Source organism: Onychostruthus taczanowskii, unplaced genomic scaffold (genome assembly GCF_017590055.1).
Source record: "Onychostruthus taczanowskii isolate IOZ18803 unplaced genomic scaffold, ASM1759005v1 scaffold2, whole genome shotgun sequence".
In the NCBI taxonomy this organism is placed as follows: Eukaryota; Metazoa; Chordata; class Aves; order Passeriformes; family Passeridae; genus Onychostruthus; species Onychostruthus taczanowskii.
Window position 1 is genome coordinate 18,319,038 of NW_024499239.1, and position 17,895 is coordinate 18,336,932.

Below are 17,895 nucleotides of genomic sequence, written 5' to 3' on the forward strand. Positions count from 1 at the left end.
GCCCCCCATCCTCATACTATCTTGAGAAGTGATCTTCAAGTCTTTATAGCTTTCCTTGGCTAAGTATCCTACTTAAAAAGAGAGGGTCGAAATTGACTAGGCTTTTGTAACATGCTAACAACTCTAATAAAAAAAAAACCAAACCATAAAGCAGTAATTCTGCTATTATAAGAACTATATTTCACAGGAAAAAATAAAGAAGTGTATGTTGGTTGAGTCCTTTCCCACCAGGGAATTTTTAAACACATTAAAATAATTTTCCTTCTGCATTCTTAGCAACACACTGCAGTGGCACAGTACAGTGGCCACATGTAGCAAAGCAGTAACATGCAATAATCACAGTATTTAATAAGTTTCTCCATTTTTGGGGTTTGGGGAAGTTGTAGAGGGATAACAGTCAGGGGTTTTTTAACTGTCAGCTCATATACAACCTGGTGTCCATCAGGAGCCCCTACTTCCTGTTGTGCAAAACTGCTTCCCAGTGAGCCAGAACCAAGATTTGGGTCAGATTTTTGATTCAGATTTGGGAGATTTTTAATATAATCATATGATGGAAGTACCTAAGTGCCTGTAAGAACCTATCCTGTGATTCTTTTAAAATCCATTATCTCACGATTCAAATTGCAGGTTCAAATGGGTTATCACTCTCATAGCATAGAAATTTTTAATATATTTACACGCTAGAATAAAGTATAATGACATCTTTGTTCTGATTGCACCAGATGAATTTAAATTATCACCTTACTTATGTCATCCTCTAATCCTCAAAAACATTGGGCTTTGCATTTCACTGACCTGCAAAGATACCTCCTGCTATTACAAATGGTTTCAGCTTTTTCTATTATTTCAGAACTAAAAGAATTTCAGTTAAAAAATTACCCTTGCTTCTCTCTCTGCATCCAGGGTCCCACCAACTTGTTCTTGGAGCAATGCATATGCTCTTTGCAAAGCTTGATACTCTCTTGTTAGCTGGCAAAACCTGAGTTCAGCTTCTTCTTTAGGCGTGCTCTTAATGAAAAGAGGGGAAAAGTGGGTTAGTAAAAATATATTTAATAATGGGTTTGTCTGTACAGAAGAGAGACTCACAAACAAGCAACTCATACTAAGTCTCAAAGTTTAATAAAGGTATGAAATCCTAAAACAAGTGCAAAGGAGAGGCAGGAAGGATGATGAGTAACTGTGTCTACCAGACCATTTAAGGACAGTGTAAGTTGCCATGTAAGACAGCAATGCACAAAAATGGGAAAACTGCCAGGGGAAAGATGAGAGGAAACAGTTTTGTGCAACATTGTCTTCAGCAACTCCAGAGCCAGAGGGGTCTCAGAAGGTATTTGTTCTGTTTTTCATGCAGTTCACCCTTCCCTCTTTACACTTGTTCTCTATCATGCCAGCGTAAAACACACTGACACGGAAGTTAAATTTCAAAATTAGTTCAAAGATATTTTCTTAAATTTATTCTTTTAATACAAAGTATTTTTGAAGTATTTCTTTTCCTTGAATTTTGAGCCATTAACTTTAACACTTATAAGGTCTTTCCTATACTGCTGAGGACAAGAAGTGTCCTTCGCTTTAATTAATTTTTGCTCCGGGAACTTGAGTTCTAAGGGAAAGAGATTACAATATTATTAGACACTAAACCTAGAAAAAAGGAAGCTTCTTCTGAGGAGTATTAGGCAGAAGTTAGTGAACAAGAAAGAAAGAAGAAAAAGAGCATTTAATTCATGCTTTGTGCTCACGCACGCAATCTTCCAAAGTAGGCCAGCAGCAGTGTGTATCACAGAGCTGGGACAAAACATGTCACTGGGTATTTACTACCTATGATCACTTAAGACTTCATGAATTGCAAAGGACTCTCTGAGTATTGTGAGCAAAGAAAGAAAATCCTGATTGTATCAAAACAGTCAAATAAATTATAAAATGGTTGAAAGGCAAACTATTGTCTAGTAAGTATTGACTTTTGGCAAAGCAATATGCCTATTCATTTTCTTTTGACTAATAAGAAAGAGTTTGAGGAAAAAAAAATTTCTCACATGAATATCTGCCAAATCTGTCAGGCAGAATATTATCTTACTAATTTTATTGCAAAGTGTATATGTTACCACACTTGAAAAAACCCAAAGGAATTCTCTGCCAAATCATTCACAGTTCATGTGGTACAATGGTTGAAAGTTTGAATTTATACTTCAAGAGATAGAAAGAAGAACGAATCAGTTACCACTTACATCTTCCAAATCTTCTTCTGGGGTTGCAGGAGTCCTGTCTGTTTTATCCGTGTTGTATGAAGTTACAGATGAAGTTTCTGAATCAAGAGATTCTTCATCAAATCCAAAAAATGTCTCCACAACATGCCTCTGAAAAATTAGGTTTTTTTAGCTAGTAGCAAAACAGATGAAAAGCCCCAGTGACCCAGTAAGCAGTTACCAAGGTCTTCTCTGATGATTATTTTAGTATTTAGAAATAAATAAAGGTTCCAGTGCAAACTCTTCTCTGATTAAATAAGTTACATTTCCAACATCATTTGTGGAAGAATCTCCAAGAACAGAACTGGACACAGAATAGAGGCGAGGTAAATACCAAAAGAAAAATGCTTTAGCAAAACTATAAAACCTAATTACCATAATCACACAAGTCCTTACAAGATTCACAGTAGAGAAATCCAATATCTATTCAGAAGAAAGTAAGCCACTACAATGCAACATACAACATGTGCAATCAAAAGCAAAAAAAGTATTCTGGAGACCAAGGTGGAACAAATTTAATTGTTCATACTAATTGCAAAAATAAAGCAAAAAGGAAAAAATCCTATTTTGGAAAACCCTACTTAAAAGTATAAATTAATGCTTACCATTTATTTTTTTCAATATCATCATTCTCTTTTTTTTTTTCAAAAAGTTTGCTCCAATACTATGTCTAACCAAAAAAACATGTCTAGGGAAAAGCAGCATTGCACTGCAGATTTTAAAAATTTTGCACAACATTATCAATTAAATGCATGCCTAGAGAAAATTAGAGAAAATTAGTAGCTGGTGGAAATTAGTACAATATCAGTTGTGAAAATGTTGATTTTTCATATAAACATAGTCACAGAAAGCAGCACATTTCCATGGAAATTCAACCGTTTAAAAAAATTGTTTACACATTTAACTAGAAAAAAAGGTTTTTAACTGTTATTAATCAATAGAAAGCATAATTTCTTACACCACACAAATCCAACACAGTTTCAGAGAAGCAAGAAAACTGAAAATATTTTTTTAAAGGATGTTGCTGAAAAATGGATTCAGGTTATGAAGCAGCCTAGACAGAGAGGGTAGTGGAGAGAGGTGGCTGTAAGTAGAAGAAGAAAGATCTCTATATGTTTTGCCACTGCTTGATACTGAAGCACAGATCCTGATGTTGAGTCTTTTTCAAATACATAACAGAGGTTGTCTATGAGAAGATAATAGCTTGTTCATTAAAACAGCCATAAGGATTAAAAAAGTTATCAGTTGTTATTAATTCCAAATATCATGAATCCTACATTTTAGCAAAGAATTGTTATCAATCAATTTAATTCAAGATACTGAAAAGTTTTAACTATAATGCCCTCTCTCATGATGATTTCCAAATATTGATCTTTCCTTGCAGTTTTCCAGACTTACCTAACCTTAGAGATTTTTTTCCATTATATCTACAAAAGTATGGTCTTCTCTTTCTCACAAAGCCCTAACACCCACTTTATCCTTTTGGTTCAGCACAGCTCCCATCAGCAGTCAAAATACTCTGTCTTTATTTAAGGGGTACCAAAAAATCAAGCTTGTGACTTTTTGCTGCATTCATGACACCATGTGCTCCATTTCCAGTCTGCAGCCCTGGTCACCACGGTCCACCAGGTCACAACCTCATTCCTCATAAGCTGGACAAGTCCATAATAGTTTCAAGGTACATCTAATTCCACTCCAACTGCCAAAGACAGCTCCAAGGTCATGTCCTGGATCACTCAACTGTTTCACTTAAGAAGACCCCTAAAAACAGTACTTAAAAATTTTTAATTCAGAAACCCAAAAAGCCATTTCTTTTCTAAACAGACTACATTTATCCATATGCCTGCAGATAAATATGATGCAGCACAAAAGGCAAAGAGCTTCCAAACAACCTTGAGAAAGAAATTTCCTTTTGCAAGCTACTAGACCATTACTTTGTGAATTCATAGGATCACAGTTATTATGCCACAGTGCTGGAAAGACATTACTCTTTCCTCACTTGTTCAGGAAGCACTGTGATCTTTCACCAGGCAGAGCTATGTCCAAGGTGCTTAACACAAACAGTTCCCTGGGATAATCTAATCCTTTCTTCCAGCATTCACCAGCTCACCTTTCTGCCCTACATAACAAAACACAGGGCACAAGGAATAGGTTTAAGCTCTAGGCTAAAAATACAAAGACTTATCCAGAAAGCTAATGTATTTACTCACATTTTAATTAAAACCATTTCAGACTTCTCTTTCACTAGCACAAAGGCTTGCCACAAAACACAAAGGGCCACTAGTCCTTGGGATATGACCCATCCAGCTCTTCTCCCCCACTGAATACTGGCTGCACCTTACAACTGTGTAACAGTAATACTACAAATACATATTGGAAGTTGAAAATACAGCTGAAGAAATGGTGCTACTTCAAGTTGTAAGGAAGACAAATTTACAATCTGAGCAGCTAGCTCAACTCAATTTCCTGACTCCAAAGTGATCTGCAGATAGTTTCATCAAGAAGAAGGTACATTTTTTAGAGGTAAAGAAGATGGCAGCCAGTAAACAAAGTAAGCGTCAAGTCTTGACTTTGCAAAGGCTGGGAGTAGGGACTTGTAAAAGATGGAGAACAAATCTCAAATTTATTATCACATGGCACAGAGATCACAGTACCATGGGGGTCAGCAGCAGCTGAACTAAAAGTGACAATAAAACCGACCTACCTATGGGATTTTTTTGCTACATCTCTGCTGTACAGTAACTTTTGGGTAACTAAGGTCAAACACACATCTTCCTTTAACCCTGCACACACCCACCCACCCATGCCACTTCAAGAAATGAAAATACATTAGCCAAACAACAGTGATTTTGATTTTAAATAAAGGTATACAGGCTGGAGAAAATATCTAAAGCAATGTCATTATTGTGAAAAATAATTTGAACACTTCACTTGTAGCAAAAGTAGGGGAAAAATATACAATATCAATAAATAAACCACTTGATTATTAGATATGAGGGAATTCTGAAAAAAACCCTTAGTATTTCCCATCACACTAAAAAACCCCAACACTTAAAGGAGAGTTAAAAGCCTAAAGCTTTCAAATGCTATAAAGACTACCTGTAATATTTGGATTTAAAAGTGAACCATTTCTTTTTATGACTCCTTCATTTTTAGAAAAGCCGTATATTTATAATTTTAGGGAGCAGATCCATTCCATAGCAATAGGGATAAGGTATTTAATTACTGTATATTACCTGCACATGTATGAATTGCTTCATGACATAATTACAAAATAGCCAGTTTTACTGTTGATCATCTAGTATCTGAAACAACCAACTACAAGAACTGATTCACAGCAAAACCAAAACAAATTAATTCACAAGGGAACAGCTGTAGAGAGAGAAAAAAAAATTAAAAATACTCAAAAAAAAAAAAGACATGTGAGTCATAAAGTTGTAGATAAACACTGCAATAAATAATAAAGTATCAATAAATATACAACTCCAAGGGAGATTCCACACATGCCTCAAAAGCTGAACCCCAGCAGTTTCTGAAAAGTATACAGAAATGCACAACACTTACTGGATTTTTGTAACTATATAAACTATGCTTATTCAAGTTTCATTCAAACTTTTTTTAAAAATGGGAACATTCTGAGTTAACAACTTAGTGACTGCTTTATATTTGTTTGCAAATTTCTTATTTCTAAATCACAACTTCTTAACTGAGAAAATAGTCATGTAAATAGCAGAAAAATTCTGATTTGAATTCTAACTTCCATGGACCACTGCCATGCATTTAATAGCAAGTATTTTTCATGTGGATTTATAGCGATGTTTTCATATAATTTTAAAGTAAAATTATGTATTAGGTCTTTATAACTCAAGTATTAATACTTCTTCTGAATTATGGTGCTCAGTAAACATCTCAGTTTAGACTACTATAAATCAATAGTGACACATAAACTACATTATATGCAAATTTCAATATAATCTGATTTCTCTGTTGCTAAAGGAGTTTCATTTTACATTTAAATATCTCATTTTAAGGATCTAATCAAACATGATGAAAAAGATCCAAGATATATTTCCTTGTAATGCAATCAGACGTGCTCTTCAGTAACTTCTTACCTTCATGCTTATATGTCATTTCTTGGCAGCCAGAAAAATACAGGCACACCAAAGCACAGAGGCAGAGAAAAAAAGAAAAATATAAAACAAGAAATACGAACTCCATCACACCAGGGTTTCCACTACTGCAAATACAGTTCATTTATTAAAGTTTAAAAAACGGCACAATCCATAGAGTCCTGCAGCTACCAAATAAGCTGGGTAAATATGTCTTACTTTCAAATGCATGACTCCATCCATCATGGAATGAATGTAACTCCATTCCACATGTCAAAAATAAACCAAATATAAAAATACTGCTTCTGAAGTTTCTTGGTTATTTCACAACAAAAATTGAAAAAAAAATTGAAAAACACTTTGGAAAAAATCAGGTACCTGGCTATACAGAGTCACTACATCACTCCTCTGAAGACCCTGCAAGCACAGAGGTTATAAAGCCCATCCCACTTTGCTGTTCCTTTCCTTGGGGAGCCTGAACCCGTTGCCAGCATTGTTCCATGGACTCCTTGGGAATTAAAAGAGCGCTCAGTGAAAGCTCCAGTAGCAACAGTAACCTAGTGCACCTACAGAGCTCAGAAATAACACTGAGAGCTAATTACAAAACCAAGAAATACAGAACTTTCAGAAGCTTCTCAGCTGAACTGATGTTCAGGGCTGTAAAGGCTACTGACAGATCATTCACACAAGATGTCTCAAAGGTGGAGAAACGCATTCCATGGATTCTGTTCCAGATAACACAAACAACTGTCAGGAAAATACTCGTTAGAAAACAACCACAGACTCCCTGCAGTCAGACCATCTCAGGAATGAAGGAAGCTGGAGTTTAAGCACCCATTTAGGAAAATTGCAATACATGAGTGTAAATTTTCACCCTGGCACCATGTTCCTGGTTATTAGAACAAAAAAATAATCATTCTATACTTTCCAGAATGAGCTTATCTGACCACTTTCATGAAACCTCATTCTCAAGAGTTATTTTCTCCTTCCCTTTGTCACAAGGAATGGAACACATCTGGAAACAGATACAACTCCACCAGCCAAACTTGTTAGTTCACTGTGTTAATCCTAATTTTACATTTAACAAACCTTAGAAAAGCAGAGCCAAAGACTTACATGAGAAATTTCTTTTTCCAAGGACAGGTTATATTCTATATATATTCTATTTATATTCTGTATACTATTCTATACAGGTTATATAATCTGTATAAGATAAAAATGTTGCCCAGATGATAGACAGAAATACACTTATGCTGTGCATGTCTACATATAAAACAACTCACCTTAGACTGCCTTTATTGTCTCTGGAGAAAACCAGGCAATTTTAGGCCAAAATTCCTATGTCCTATTTAGCTATCTACTTCCAACCACTTAACATTACCACTTTGTCCAGAGTGAGATGTCTGCACCTCATGTCGATTACTGACATCTAACCAACATTTGCAACACACAGATAAACAAATTCTACATTTTTCTTCTGGATTCCTGATATAGGCTGTAAAAACAGAGATGATGATGGTAAAATCCCAACTCATCTGGGTGAGCAACTCATTCCACACAGATTGTTTAAATTAAAAGTTGTTGAGAAACTGTGGGAAACACAGCTTTCTTTGAGGATTTTGATCCTCACAGGACCACACAGGTGGCCTGGAAGGAAAACAGCCAGGACTGGATTTTTAGAAGTTAACACCAACTGCAGTTAAATTGTGAGCCAACACTGCATATAAATGTAAATAGTCTACAGGTTTATTCACTGGCAGGTAATGGCACAGTAGTATTATTGATTACTTCTTCCATTCCTTAAGGAATTTGCTCATTTAGAAAGTTTAAATACAGCTATAAATTAACTATATTAACTAGTGTGTATATATATGGTGTAACAACTATAGCACATACAATCCCATTTGTTCTTCTCTCATAACCTTCCCTTTTTTTCACTTGTTTTTGTTTTATAGTCCTGCTTTTCCTTTTAGGAGATAGCATCACATAGAATTTCAAATGGTCACTACAGCCATTGAAGAGCTAATGGACATGGGATGGAATAATTTGTTGCAGAAACGCCTGCTACTGATTAATTTGTTCTTCCTGATGTATCTTCTATACCCTAAATAAGAATCACATCCCTACTAACTCTGCTGCCCATATGCATATAATTCTTTCAGTAGACTCAGCAGAATTCCCCATATTATAGCACTCTTAGCAAACAGAAAATATCATTGCCACAAAATTTTTAATGTATTGTTCTTATTCTCTCCAATCCTCACTTTTCTGGAAAAGAAGAAGAGACCACAAAAGCATCAGGTTGCTCAAGACACATCAGGTTGCACCAGTGCCAGCTGAAGCTCTACCAACACAGAGCATTTTCAAGACATAAATGCATATTTATTGAAGTTTTCAGCCTACAGAAATTCTCATCACCAGTTACCAACACCTAAAAGTTGACTTAACTAGTTTTGTTTCACGAAAAATTTTACAATTTAGCAAATGAATTTACACATTTGACTTACAGTCAGATAAAGGCCAATAATTACAGAAAATGATAAAAAGTACACTATAAATTACATATATTTTGCATTATTTTTTAAAAATTGCTCTCAAAACACAAATTTCCAGTTATACTACATCAAGAAAGAATGGTTAACAGTTACTGCAAATATATTTGGCAGGATCTATTGTTACTTCTAGTTTTTTTCTTTTCTCCTATGTAAAAGACACATCATTATTAGAAACAGAATTTGAAAAAACTACCAGAGAAATAGAGTCCCAAAGGATAAATTTTACAGAATATAGTCATTAGAGTGCAGAGCAATAAAAAAGCACCACCTGGAGGTTACCAGGAATAGACTATGCAGAACACACTGACACAAGGCACCCATTTAAGACAGAATATATCTTAAGCTACTATATAGATGATAATGATATCTCCACTCTTCATTTCCATTTTTTCCCCTCTTACTCCATTTCCCACCTCCCACACACATGCTCCAGGCTGCTAATGTTCAACTTCACAAAAAACATTATTCAGCAAATTACTTTTAGCGCATTACAAGAAACTTGAAGGGTACTTTCTGAAGCAAAACTTCTGTTTTTGTAATCTGAATTTTTGTCTTGAACCCTGTATTCTAGAGCAGGTAAGTTATTAACGCATAACAGTTGGAATTGTCTTATTACTTATATATCGCATATTATTTCAGTAATTTCATCCCCAGAATGAGTTATTCTTTAATTGTCATTTAGCTCTATGTTGGTACAAGTAGTTTAAAGGGGGTATGTTCTTTAAAGACTGAATATTTGTCCTTTGAAACAGTAGTTGCTTCAAGCCATTAAACTGTTATGCCTCAAGTCACTTGATATTTAGGCTACAGTAGCTAAAAGTGTAATTTTATTGTTTATTTAAAACAAACCCCTAAACAACATCACTTGTGTGAAGTACAAAACTCTTGAATTACCCTAAAAAATTAAGCACTCACCAGAGTAAGCAGAAGAATTACATGGATTTTTCTCATTAAGCAGAGCTTTAAATTCAGGCAGTATTTGAAAGAGGGGTTGTTCACAGCAACAGAAATGCACGAAAAACCGAAGGTTTGCTCACCTTTGGAGGCTTCAGACTTTTCCTCCTCTGTTTTTTAGACCGCAATAACCGTTCTCTTTCCTAGAAGGAAAGAGAACATTTTGGTATGGGTTTGTTTTAAAACTATACTTAGATATGTCTAACACAGAGAAATATCATTAGCATTTTCTTTAAGCCTCTGGTAAAGCTAACATGATGTCTTTATCCTTTTGAATAACACCATGTTACACCACACTGCACTGCAGCTTTATGCCTTTAGCAAACCTTCAGCCACGTACTTCACGCATTTGATGGGAAGTTGGCAAGAAAAGGCTTTGGTAAATACTGAGCACAGATTTCTGACAGTTCTTTTGACTCTTTTACCAAGAAGCTCACTATGGAAACAGATTTCAGAGTGTCACTCCAGTGTTCAACCATCCTGAAGCAGCAGGTCGGTAGCCAAAACTTAGTCCAGTCTTAGTACTTAAAAGTTATTATATCAGACATATTCTGATATACAAGCATGCATATGCAGATAGAGTGTTACATCTGACTTATCCTTGTAGGGCAAAAGTATCAAATCCAAAGGCACTCAGTCTGTGTCAACTTAGTCGCTGTCTTTTTTCTACTCCGCTTTTGGTGCAAGATCACAACAAACTATACCATGACATGAGGAGGTCATGACTGCAAATGCAAGATTTATGCTCGTCTAAATCCAAGAATACTGCCTGAAATTCCAAAGGAGAAGAGGAGGAAGAGAAGGTAAAAAAATGCGAAGGAGCAAGCCAAAAAACCCCAACAATACAGGAGGCAGGTGCTCTGTCTTCTTGCTTTTTTCTGATTCTCTCCTTAGCTCTGCATCTTTGTTTGCAGCACCTCTATTTTTAAAAGACAGATTGCAGTTCCAAGTGCTTCTTTAGCAGTTATTGCTCAGTGTGTGATATTATTCTATTCTGTTATTTGCTTTGCATTCTGTTCAGAAACTGGAAAAATAGGAAGCTCACAGTAGAAATCACAACAAAATTATTTATCAGCACACTGTTCCAGGAAATAAGTTTTGGAAAATGCAAAATAACTGAGAGAAATACAACAACTTACACAGCACCTTGAATACATGTAGTTTGAAAAATAAGGAAAAGTAAGGACTGCAAAGGTAGAATGGTGCAGGTATTTCAAGCTGCAGAATAATATAACATTTTAAGCTAAAAAAACCAAACAGTTGAATTTTATACTGTTAAAGAAGAGTGCCCTCTTCTCAGATGTCCATTTAAGGCACATTTCCTGCTTCAAGTGGGGTATTCTGCCTCCTGAGCAGGTGTCCAAACAAATGCAGTGCAGAATGAACAAACACTTCCAAAATCCCAGTCTTCCTGTTTCTAGCCTTGTTTGTAAGAAGTCTGCTTAATTGACTTCTTCAACATAAATCAAGCTACCAGAACAATAATAACGCAAATTAAAAGCCACTAGCATCTTTTGCAGTCATCTGAGTTTACCTTGACAGCTTTCCTTTTAAGAACTGACCAGAACACCCTGTTGTGAGAGAAGTCATGTTGACAAGGTTTTAACAGCATCAAAGACAGCCTACAGATGACACTGTTAATCAGTTCAGACAACCCTACTGCCTAAGACTACTGTTCTTATTTCCATGTGTCATATTGCTCTCAGCTGCAGTTAAGGTGATTATTGTTGTATTAATCAGATATGGGACATTTGGGTCATTCTTGGTAACTATGATACATTTGTAGTCTGTAGAGGTGTGGTTTGGGCCAGAAAAGAGAGCTCAAAAGTAACAGTGCACAGAATTCCACTGCATTCACATCAAAGGCAAAGGCTCAGTTAGTTTGTACTGGAACCAAAGAAGTTTCCTAGTTAAAAATTTAAATAATTTCTGCAAGTGGAATAGTATCTGTAAGTAGGAAACAAAGCAAAAATGAAACAATATTTTAAAATATTTATTTATTTTACTTTCACACTAAATACAAGTTAATATTATTTGACCAAAGTCAGGATACAATATATTTCCTCGTATCACTAGCTGAAACAGTAAAAAGAGAGTCCTCTCATACCCACTTTGCACTGAAATATAAGTGAGGTTTTATCTCCCATATACTGCACATCTAATGTGATATCACCACCCCTGCCTATGCAGTTTTATTTGGAAGCTAAAGCAGCATCTCTCTGTGGACCAGACCCTACATCATAGCACCTGAGTAACATCCTACTGCTTGTAACTGGGACACTGGAGAATGCACACAGACATTGAACTTTGGCACTGATTTCAGAGAAAAATCCTGGGTCAAAATCTCAAAGGAACTGCCAGGAACTGAGACAATGTTCCACATACAGCAATAACACACCTTCTTCTTTTTCCTTTTTGGGCCTTCTATTTTTATTTTCAATGATGTATCCAATTCTTTAATTTTCTATTTAGACAGAAGGCTTTTAAATTCTTTTTATAATTTTGCAGCAGTCAGAAGTGCCATTTGAGATGTCTGAGTCTGCCTGAGTTCCAGATGCTGCTCCAGGAATGGAAAGGGTCTCTCAGAGATTATGTGTAAATTTCTGCCAGCACCAGAAGGGTTTGTCACAAATTGCACTAAATAGCACCAGACACCTCTAACACAACTTGAAAGATTCCTCATCAACCACAACTTGAAGGGTTCCTGATCAAACACCGAACATCCATGAGCATCACCCTCAGAAGGCTTTGGAGTCAGAGGGCAGCAGCTGGGCAGTTCTAATCCTAAACCATGCTGCTACCTTTGCTTTGATGACCCATACAGAGTTCTCCCCATCTTTTTTAAATACAGCTTGTATGGCCAGCTCAGCTAGAGATGCTTGGCCAGATGAAATTAACGACACCACGTTTCCTTCTTTCAGGAGAACTTCTAGATCAGAGGAGTGCTTGGGTTTGCATCCAACACGTTTTAGTCTTTAAGTTTTGGAAAGTCTCCATTACTCAAGTTCCTCATTTGTTGACAGCCAGTTTTGTAAGTATGGCTGATCATGCACTTTTTTTCACAAGCAGCTCGTAATAGGTAAATATTTTTTAATACAAAGATTCATACACATTCCAAAAAAATTCATTCACTACCTGAGAAAAAACAAAAACCCTTTGACACCAAAGAAGTGTTTCTATATCACTACTACACCTGGAGTTAAAGCATTCCTCTCAAATCTTTAGCTTGCCTATAGATGTGTGTGCATGCACATGTGTATACCAGTCATAAACATTACCACTGTGAGATCATCAATAACATGCTGTTGTTCTTTGACTTGCAGTCTAAGGAATTCAATTTCTTGTTCCTCTCGTGTGCTGCTGAGATCATTCAAAGATGTGTGCCTCTTCAGTGCTGGTTGTGCAGATAACTTTTCTTTCTACAAAAATAAAAAACATAAAGAATGTTTTACAGTGTCTTGCTGCAACAGGAGAAAAACTCTCATGTGTGATATAGCAACCAAGAATTCTTTGAACCCATCAGTGCATACTCCACTACAACACAAGGCCTCTTTCAACAAAAAATATCCTCACATTCTATGTGCCTCTATTAATCTCTCACATAAAATATTTTAGAACAGAATAAAAGAACAGTCTGGGGAAAAAATATTAGCAGACAAATGAACTCAGTGATCTGACATTGTGCATGCACTCAAATTCACTTCTGACTTCTAATCATAAAAGCAGTATTTATTAAAGCTGATTTTCAGTCACAGCTTTTTACAGCCCGCAAAAGCATTTTATCTATCTGGGCTCCTTTCCCTTAATCAGTGTGAATTGATACAACACAAAGTACATGCCACTCTGAATTTAGAATATGAGTATTCAGGTGTATTGTCTGCATTTGAGAGTTGCACCATCCCAGTGTGGAGACTGATGTGTTTGTTGGAATAAAAGCCTCACAAGCACTTCCACCTCAAAGTAACCATGTGCAATGCGCTTTCATAACGTGACGTTGGAGATGATTACTTACCAGAGATGGTTACTTACCAGTTCTACATTTTCCCTCGATAAATTTTTTATTTTTTCTTCCATTCTCTGGATACATTGTAACATATCATCATTTTTTTTGCTCATCCTCTTATTTTTTTCTACCAAAGGCTTCAGCTGAGTTTCTGTCTCCCGAGAACGTTTCAGCTGCAAATGGCAAAGGAATGAAGTTAGCTGTGCTTTAGTTCACCTTTGAAGGAAAGAAAAAATAGGTGTGTTTTCACTTGCCTTGCTTAATTCAGCAAGTTTAGTTCTCCTGCTAAATGGCATCTGACATACACCACTGCTGAACTAAGAACTACAGAAGTCCAAATAAGCAAGATATAACATTTTTGTATTGTCTGCCAAAACACTCAATCTGGTCACTGGATTTTGCTCTTGGCAAACAGTTATGACGAAACATAGTGATTTCTTTATGAACTAATCTCAATTTGTATAAGCTTCTTGTGACCAACTAGGTCTCTAGACAAGTTGTTTTCACCAATTTAGCCATCCCTTAAGAGGAGGACACTCTTCCTCCTCTTAATGCATAATTAGAGCAATGAGAAAGTCAGCCAGAGGGCACAGATTCAATCTCAGCATTCTGCTGACATTTTCAAGCTGCTCAATTTTGCTCCTGTGGTTTTATAATGTTAGACAATTACATGAAGCAAATTACTGCTCTTCCTTGCATTTGTGTGTATTTAATATTTCACTGTTTTTACTCCACGAGCTGTTTTGTTTGGGGGAAAAATCTAATTTTCTCAGTCAAAAGATTTAAAAATTTGGTTTTTTCTGAAAGGAGAAAGAGATCATATTGGTTTTCCTGAGATAAATTCACTGAGTATTTGGTTTTCTGTTTCACTCTTGAGAAAATTATTTTTCACAGTCCTTAATCACATGGCCTTCCTGATACTACTGATTTTATGTCTACTATTGTCTCATAATATAATACCTGCTCCACATCTCTTTCAAAATATATTCCTTATGCCACTGAATCTAGAATCAAGATGAGCACTTGACTGAGTCTTACATGCCCTCCATCTAGAGGGACAGTGAAGGATACATTGCAATACTTCAGCATCCTTCAGGGATGTTTTGCATTAATTAGCCCCACAGAAAGGATTAACAAGGAAGGAGATGTCACTACTGCCACTAGAATTAGGCATTAAGGGACATGTGTAAAAATTCCTATTGTGAAACTCACCTCCCATTGCAGTCAGTGGGAGTTTTACCATTAACCTCAGTGCAAGCAATTAAGTACTGATAAAGGCTGATAAAATTCATTCTTAAAATTCATGTCATATCCTTTTTGTCTAAGTTACTATCCCTGTTCTAGGATAATTTCACCTACTTAAGAGACTTCCCTTGAGAAATGGCAGATTTTTCATCATTCAGCTTTTTAAACTCCTAGCTAGCATAAGCATGTCACAAATTTCAAAAGGATGAATACAGCAATTTAAGTGCATGGATTATGCATGTTTTACACAACATCGTTACACAGTACTACAGGCAATATACCAGCTAATTTGATTACTGTGACCCCAAAACAAATATGTAAATTTTTATTTTTGTGGAACAGGAATGGTTCTATCCATGTCTTCCATGGTCACAAGATTAATTTCTATAGAAATCTCTGTTACATTTAGATAAAATTGACTGAGGCCAACCAGGACTAATTCGTAAATTATTTATAACACTGACATTCCAACATTAAATCTTTTGCCATAAAGATGCCCTCCCAGTCACCATCTGTGTTATTACTAATTAATTTACCAGTTCATTTCTTTCATCTGCTAGGAGAGTATTTCTGTCTTCCAGCTTTCTTATTACAGCATTCAGTTCAGCGATTTTTAACTGAAATCTCCTCACATCTCGTTCATCCAGATGCTGCTCCTTTACATCAAAAAAACATACAGATTTATAAAATTACTTTTTAAAAATATTTTACTGTCCATAGTTTAATATCATAGCTTAGCAACTGTATTGTGTAAATTTGAAACACACTCGTACATCAGTATCTGGAAAACTTACTATAATTAACTGAAACATGAAATAATAACATCCTGGGGAAATGCTTCATGAACAGCATCTTGTGAAATGCCTGTAAAGTTTAAGAATTAAAAAAACTATCTAGGTAAATAATATTTCATGTATAGCAGGTTACTTCTCACCAGATTTCTCACTCTCAGCTAAAATAGTTCTAGTGTAAAGGACATAGATTAAAATCACATGGCTCAGTTTTTGAGAAGTATAGTACCTATTTTCTAATGGTTAAAATATCCCTAAATTAATGAAATAGTGAGAAAATACTGAGGTTCACAGCTCAAGATTACAGTGTAATTTCTGGAAGTTCTATATCCACATATTTCTCAATATTCCTTGCAATTTAAGAGGTCCAAGGAGTTTTTAAATCATCAGTAAAACAGCACAGTGCAGAATCAGGCCATTTACCATTAACTGGTCCTAGCAGTAACCACAAAACCAATGTGAACACCCAGGCAGTTCTCCAGAGCTGAACTTCAGAGAAAACACCATTTTCTTACCGGACTTCCCATCAGTTCGCTGATATCTGCCACTCCTGCAGGAAGCTCCCTCTTAGGACTACTGTGGTATCGCTCTGCCTCCTTCACTTGGACAAGCTGCTCATCCAAAGCTTCTTTCTGAAGGAGCAGTTTCTGCGTGTGGCCTGCCTGGACACCAAGGTCCTTCTCCAGAGCCAGAATCACCCTGTCTTTGCCTTTTATCTCGTCCATCTGGAAAGAAATAATGCATGAAGGAAGTCTCTGTAACATCCCCAAGTGCTTGCAAGTGCATGCAAACACACTGATTTGCAAAAACAAAGTTCTGTTTCTCTCAGAATTACACCAGCACTGAAACTGTGGCTGCCAAAAAGAAAATATATCTTCTCTGTAGTCTTTTTCTCTGTCCTTAAAAAAGGTTCAGCCTTTACTTGATCAAGAGTTTCCTTGGACCAGTCTCAACTCAAGAGACAAACAAAATTAGATGCAAACATGCAGTGAAACAGAATACACAGCCACTGAAAACATCCACTTCACCTGAGGATACACACTTCTATACGGAGAAGAAAAACCTGCTTTCACTATGTTTCAGTGAAGAAACACAATTAGTACAACATAAGACAAACACACCCTTTAAAACTCACCTGGGCTTTGTTCCAAATCTTGAGCCACAGATATATGCCCCATGTTGACTCCCTTTTTATTAGTAAATATCATGTGTGGTGAATCTCTTCACAGACATTTAAATTAGTAGCATATACATGCACAATTTTTTAAATTAAAATCTTAAGCATACCTATGTATTTTATGTGCCCTTGTTATAAGACTGAAATGAGGACTAGTCTTTGTGTAGAAGGAAAAAAGTAAGTGCACACAGACCATAAGAATAAAGGGTAGGAAGAAAGAGCTCTTAAACACCCTCTCTGGTTACTGAACTGTGTGTTCATACATCTCCATACCAAATAAAGCACACTGCTCGCAGTGATCCACTGCAGCTCTCACAGGATTTGTCCCTCGCAGCATCAGTGTTAAATTCACTTTGGTACTATTCCAAATGCTAGAGGAAGTGACAATCTGCAGCAGTTACTATAGAAACAGATTTCTTAACAAGAACATTAACCATTAACAATGTATTTATTGGAACTGTGCTGTATCTCCTCCAGTTTACAGAACTGTTTTCTTCACCAACATAAACGCATGGAATTATGGAAGAGTATGATAATCTTATTTGAAAAAATAGAATCATGAACTAGTTAAATCATATGTTTGTTGTTTATTATAGTCCTACGTCCATAGAAGTCCTTTATGTCAAGTTGCACCTCAAGTAAAAAGAAGGGAAAGAAAAAAATACATACTAGAAGTAATTTATAGTTCAATCAAAGTGATTTACAGGATTAAACACAATGAGATTACATGATTGGATGCAATTTGCTTCTTCAGGATTCTTGCCTTAATCCTTTCACAGTCCTCAAAGCACAAGAAATTAGTTTGTGTAAAGAACCTGACT

The 17,895-nt window shown here is 36.0% G+C and overlaps 1 protein-coding gene across 1 annotated transcript in view; it reads right to left on the reverse strand.

Annotated features, from left to right (window-relative positions):
• JAKMIP1 (janus kinase and microtubule interacting protein 1) overlaps positions 1 to 17,895 on the reverse strand; it is an 81,801-nt gene that overhangs the window by 38,714 nt on the left and 25,192 nt on the right. Inside the window, exons 4-10 of the mRNA XM_041402593.1 lie at positions 16,413 to 16,622; positions 15,643 to 15,762; positions 13,888 to 14,034; positions 13,137 to 13,277; positions 9,942 to 10,001; positions 2,223 to 2,351; positions 880 to 1,008 (exon numbers count right to left, since the gene is read on the reverse strand). Of these exons, the coding sequence (XP_041258527.1) occupies positions 880 to 1,008; positions 2,223 to 2,351; positions 9,942 to 10,001; positions 13,137 to 13,277; positions 13,888 to 14,034; positions 15,643 to 15,762; positions 16,413 to 16,622 (936 nt within the window). The remainder of the gene's footprint in view (positions 1 to 879; positions 1,009 to 2,222; positions 2,352 to 9,941; positions 10,002 to 13,136; positions 13,278 to 13,887; positions 14,035 to 15,642; positions 15,763 to 16,412; positions 16,623 to 17,895) is intronic.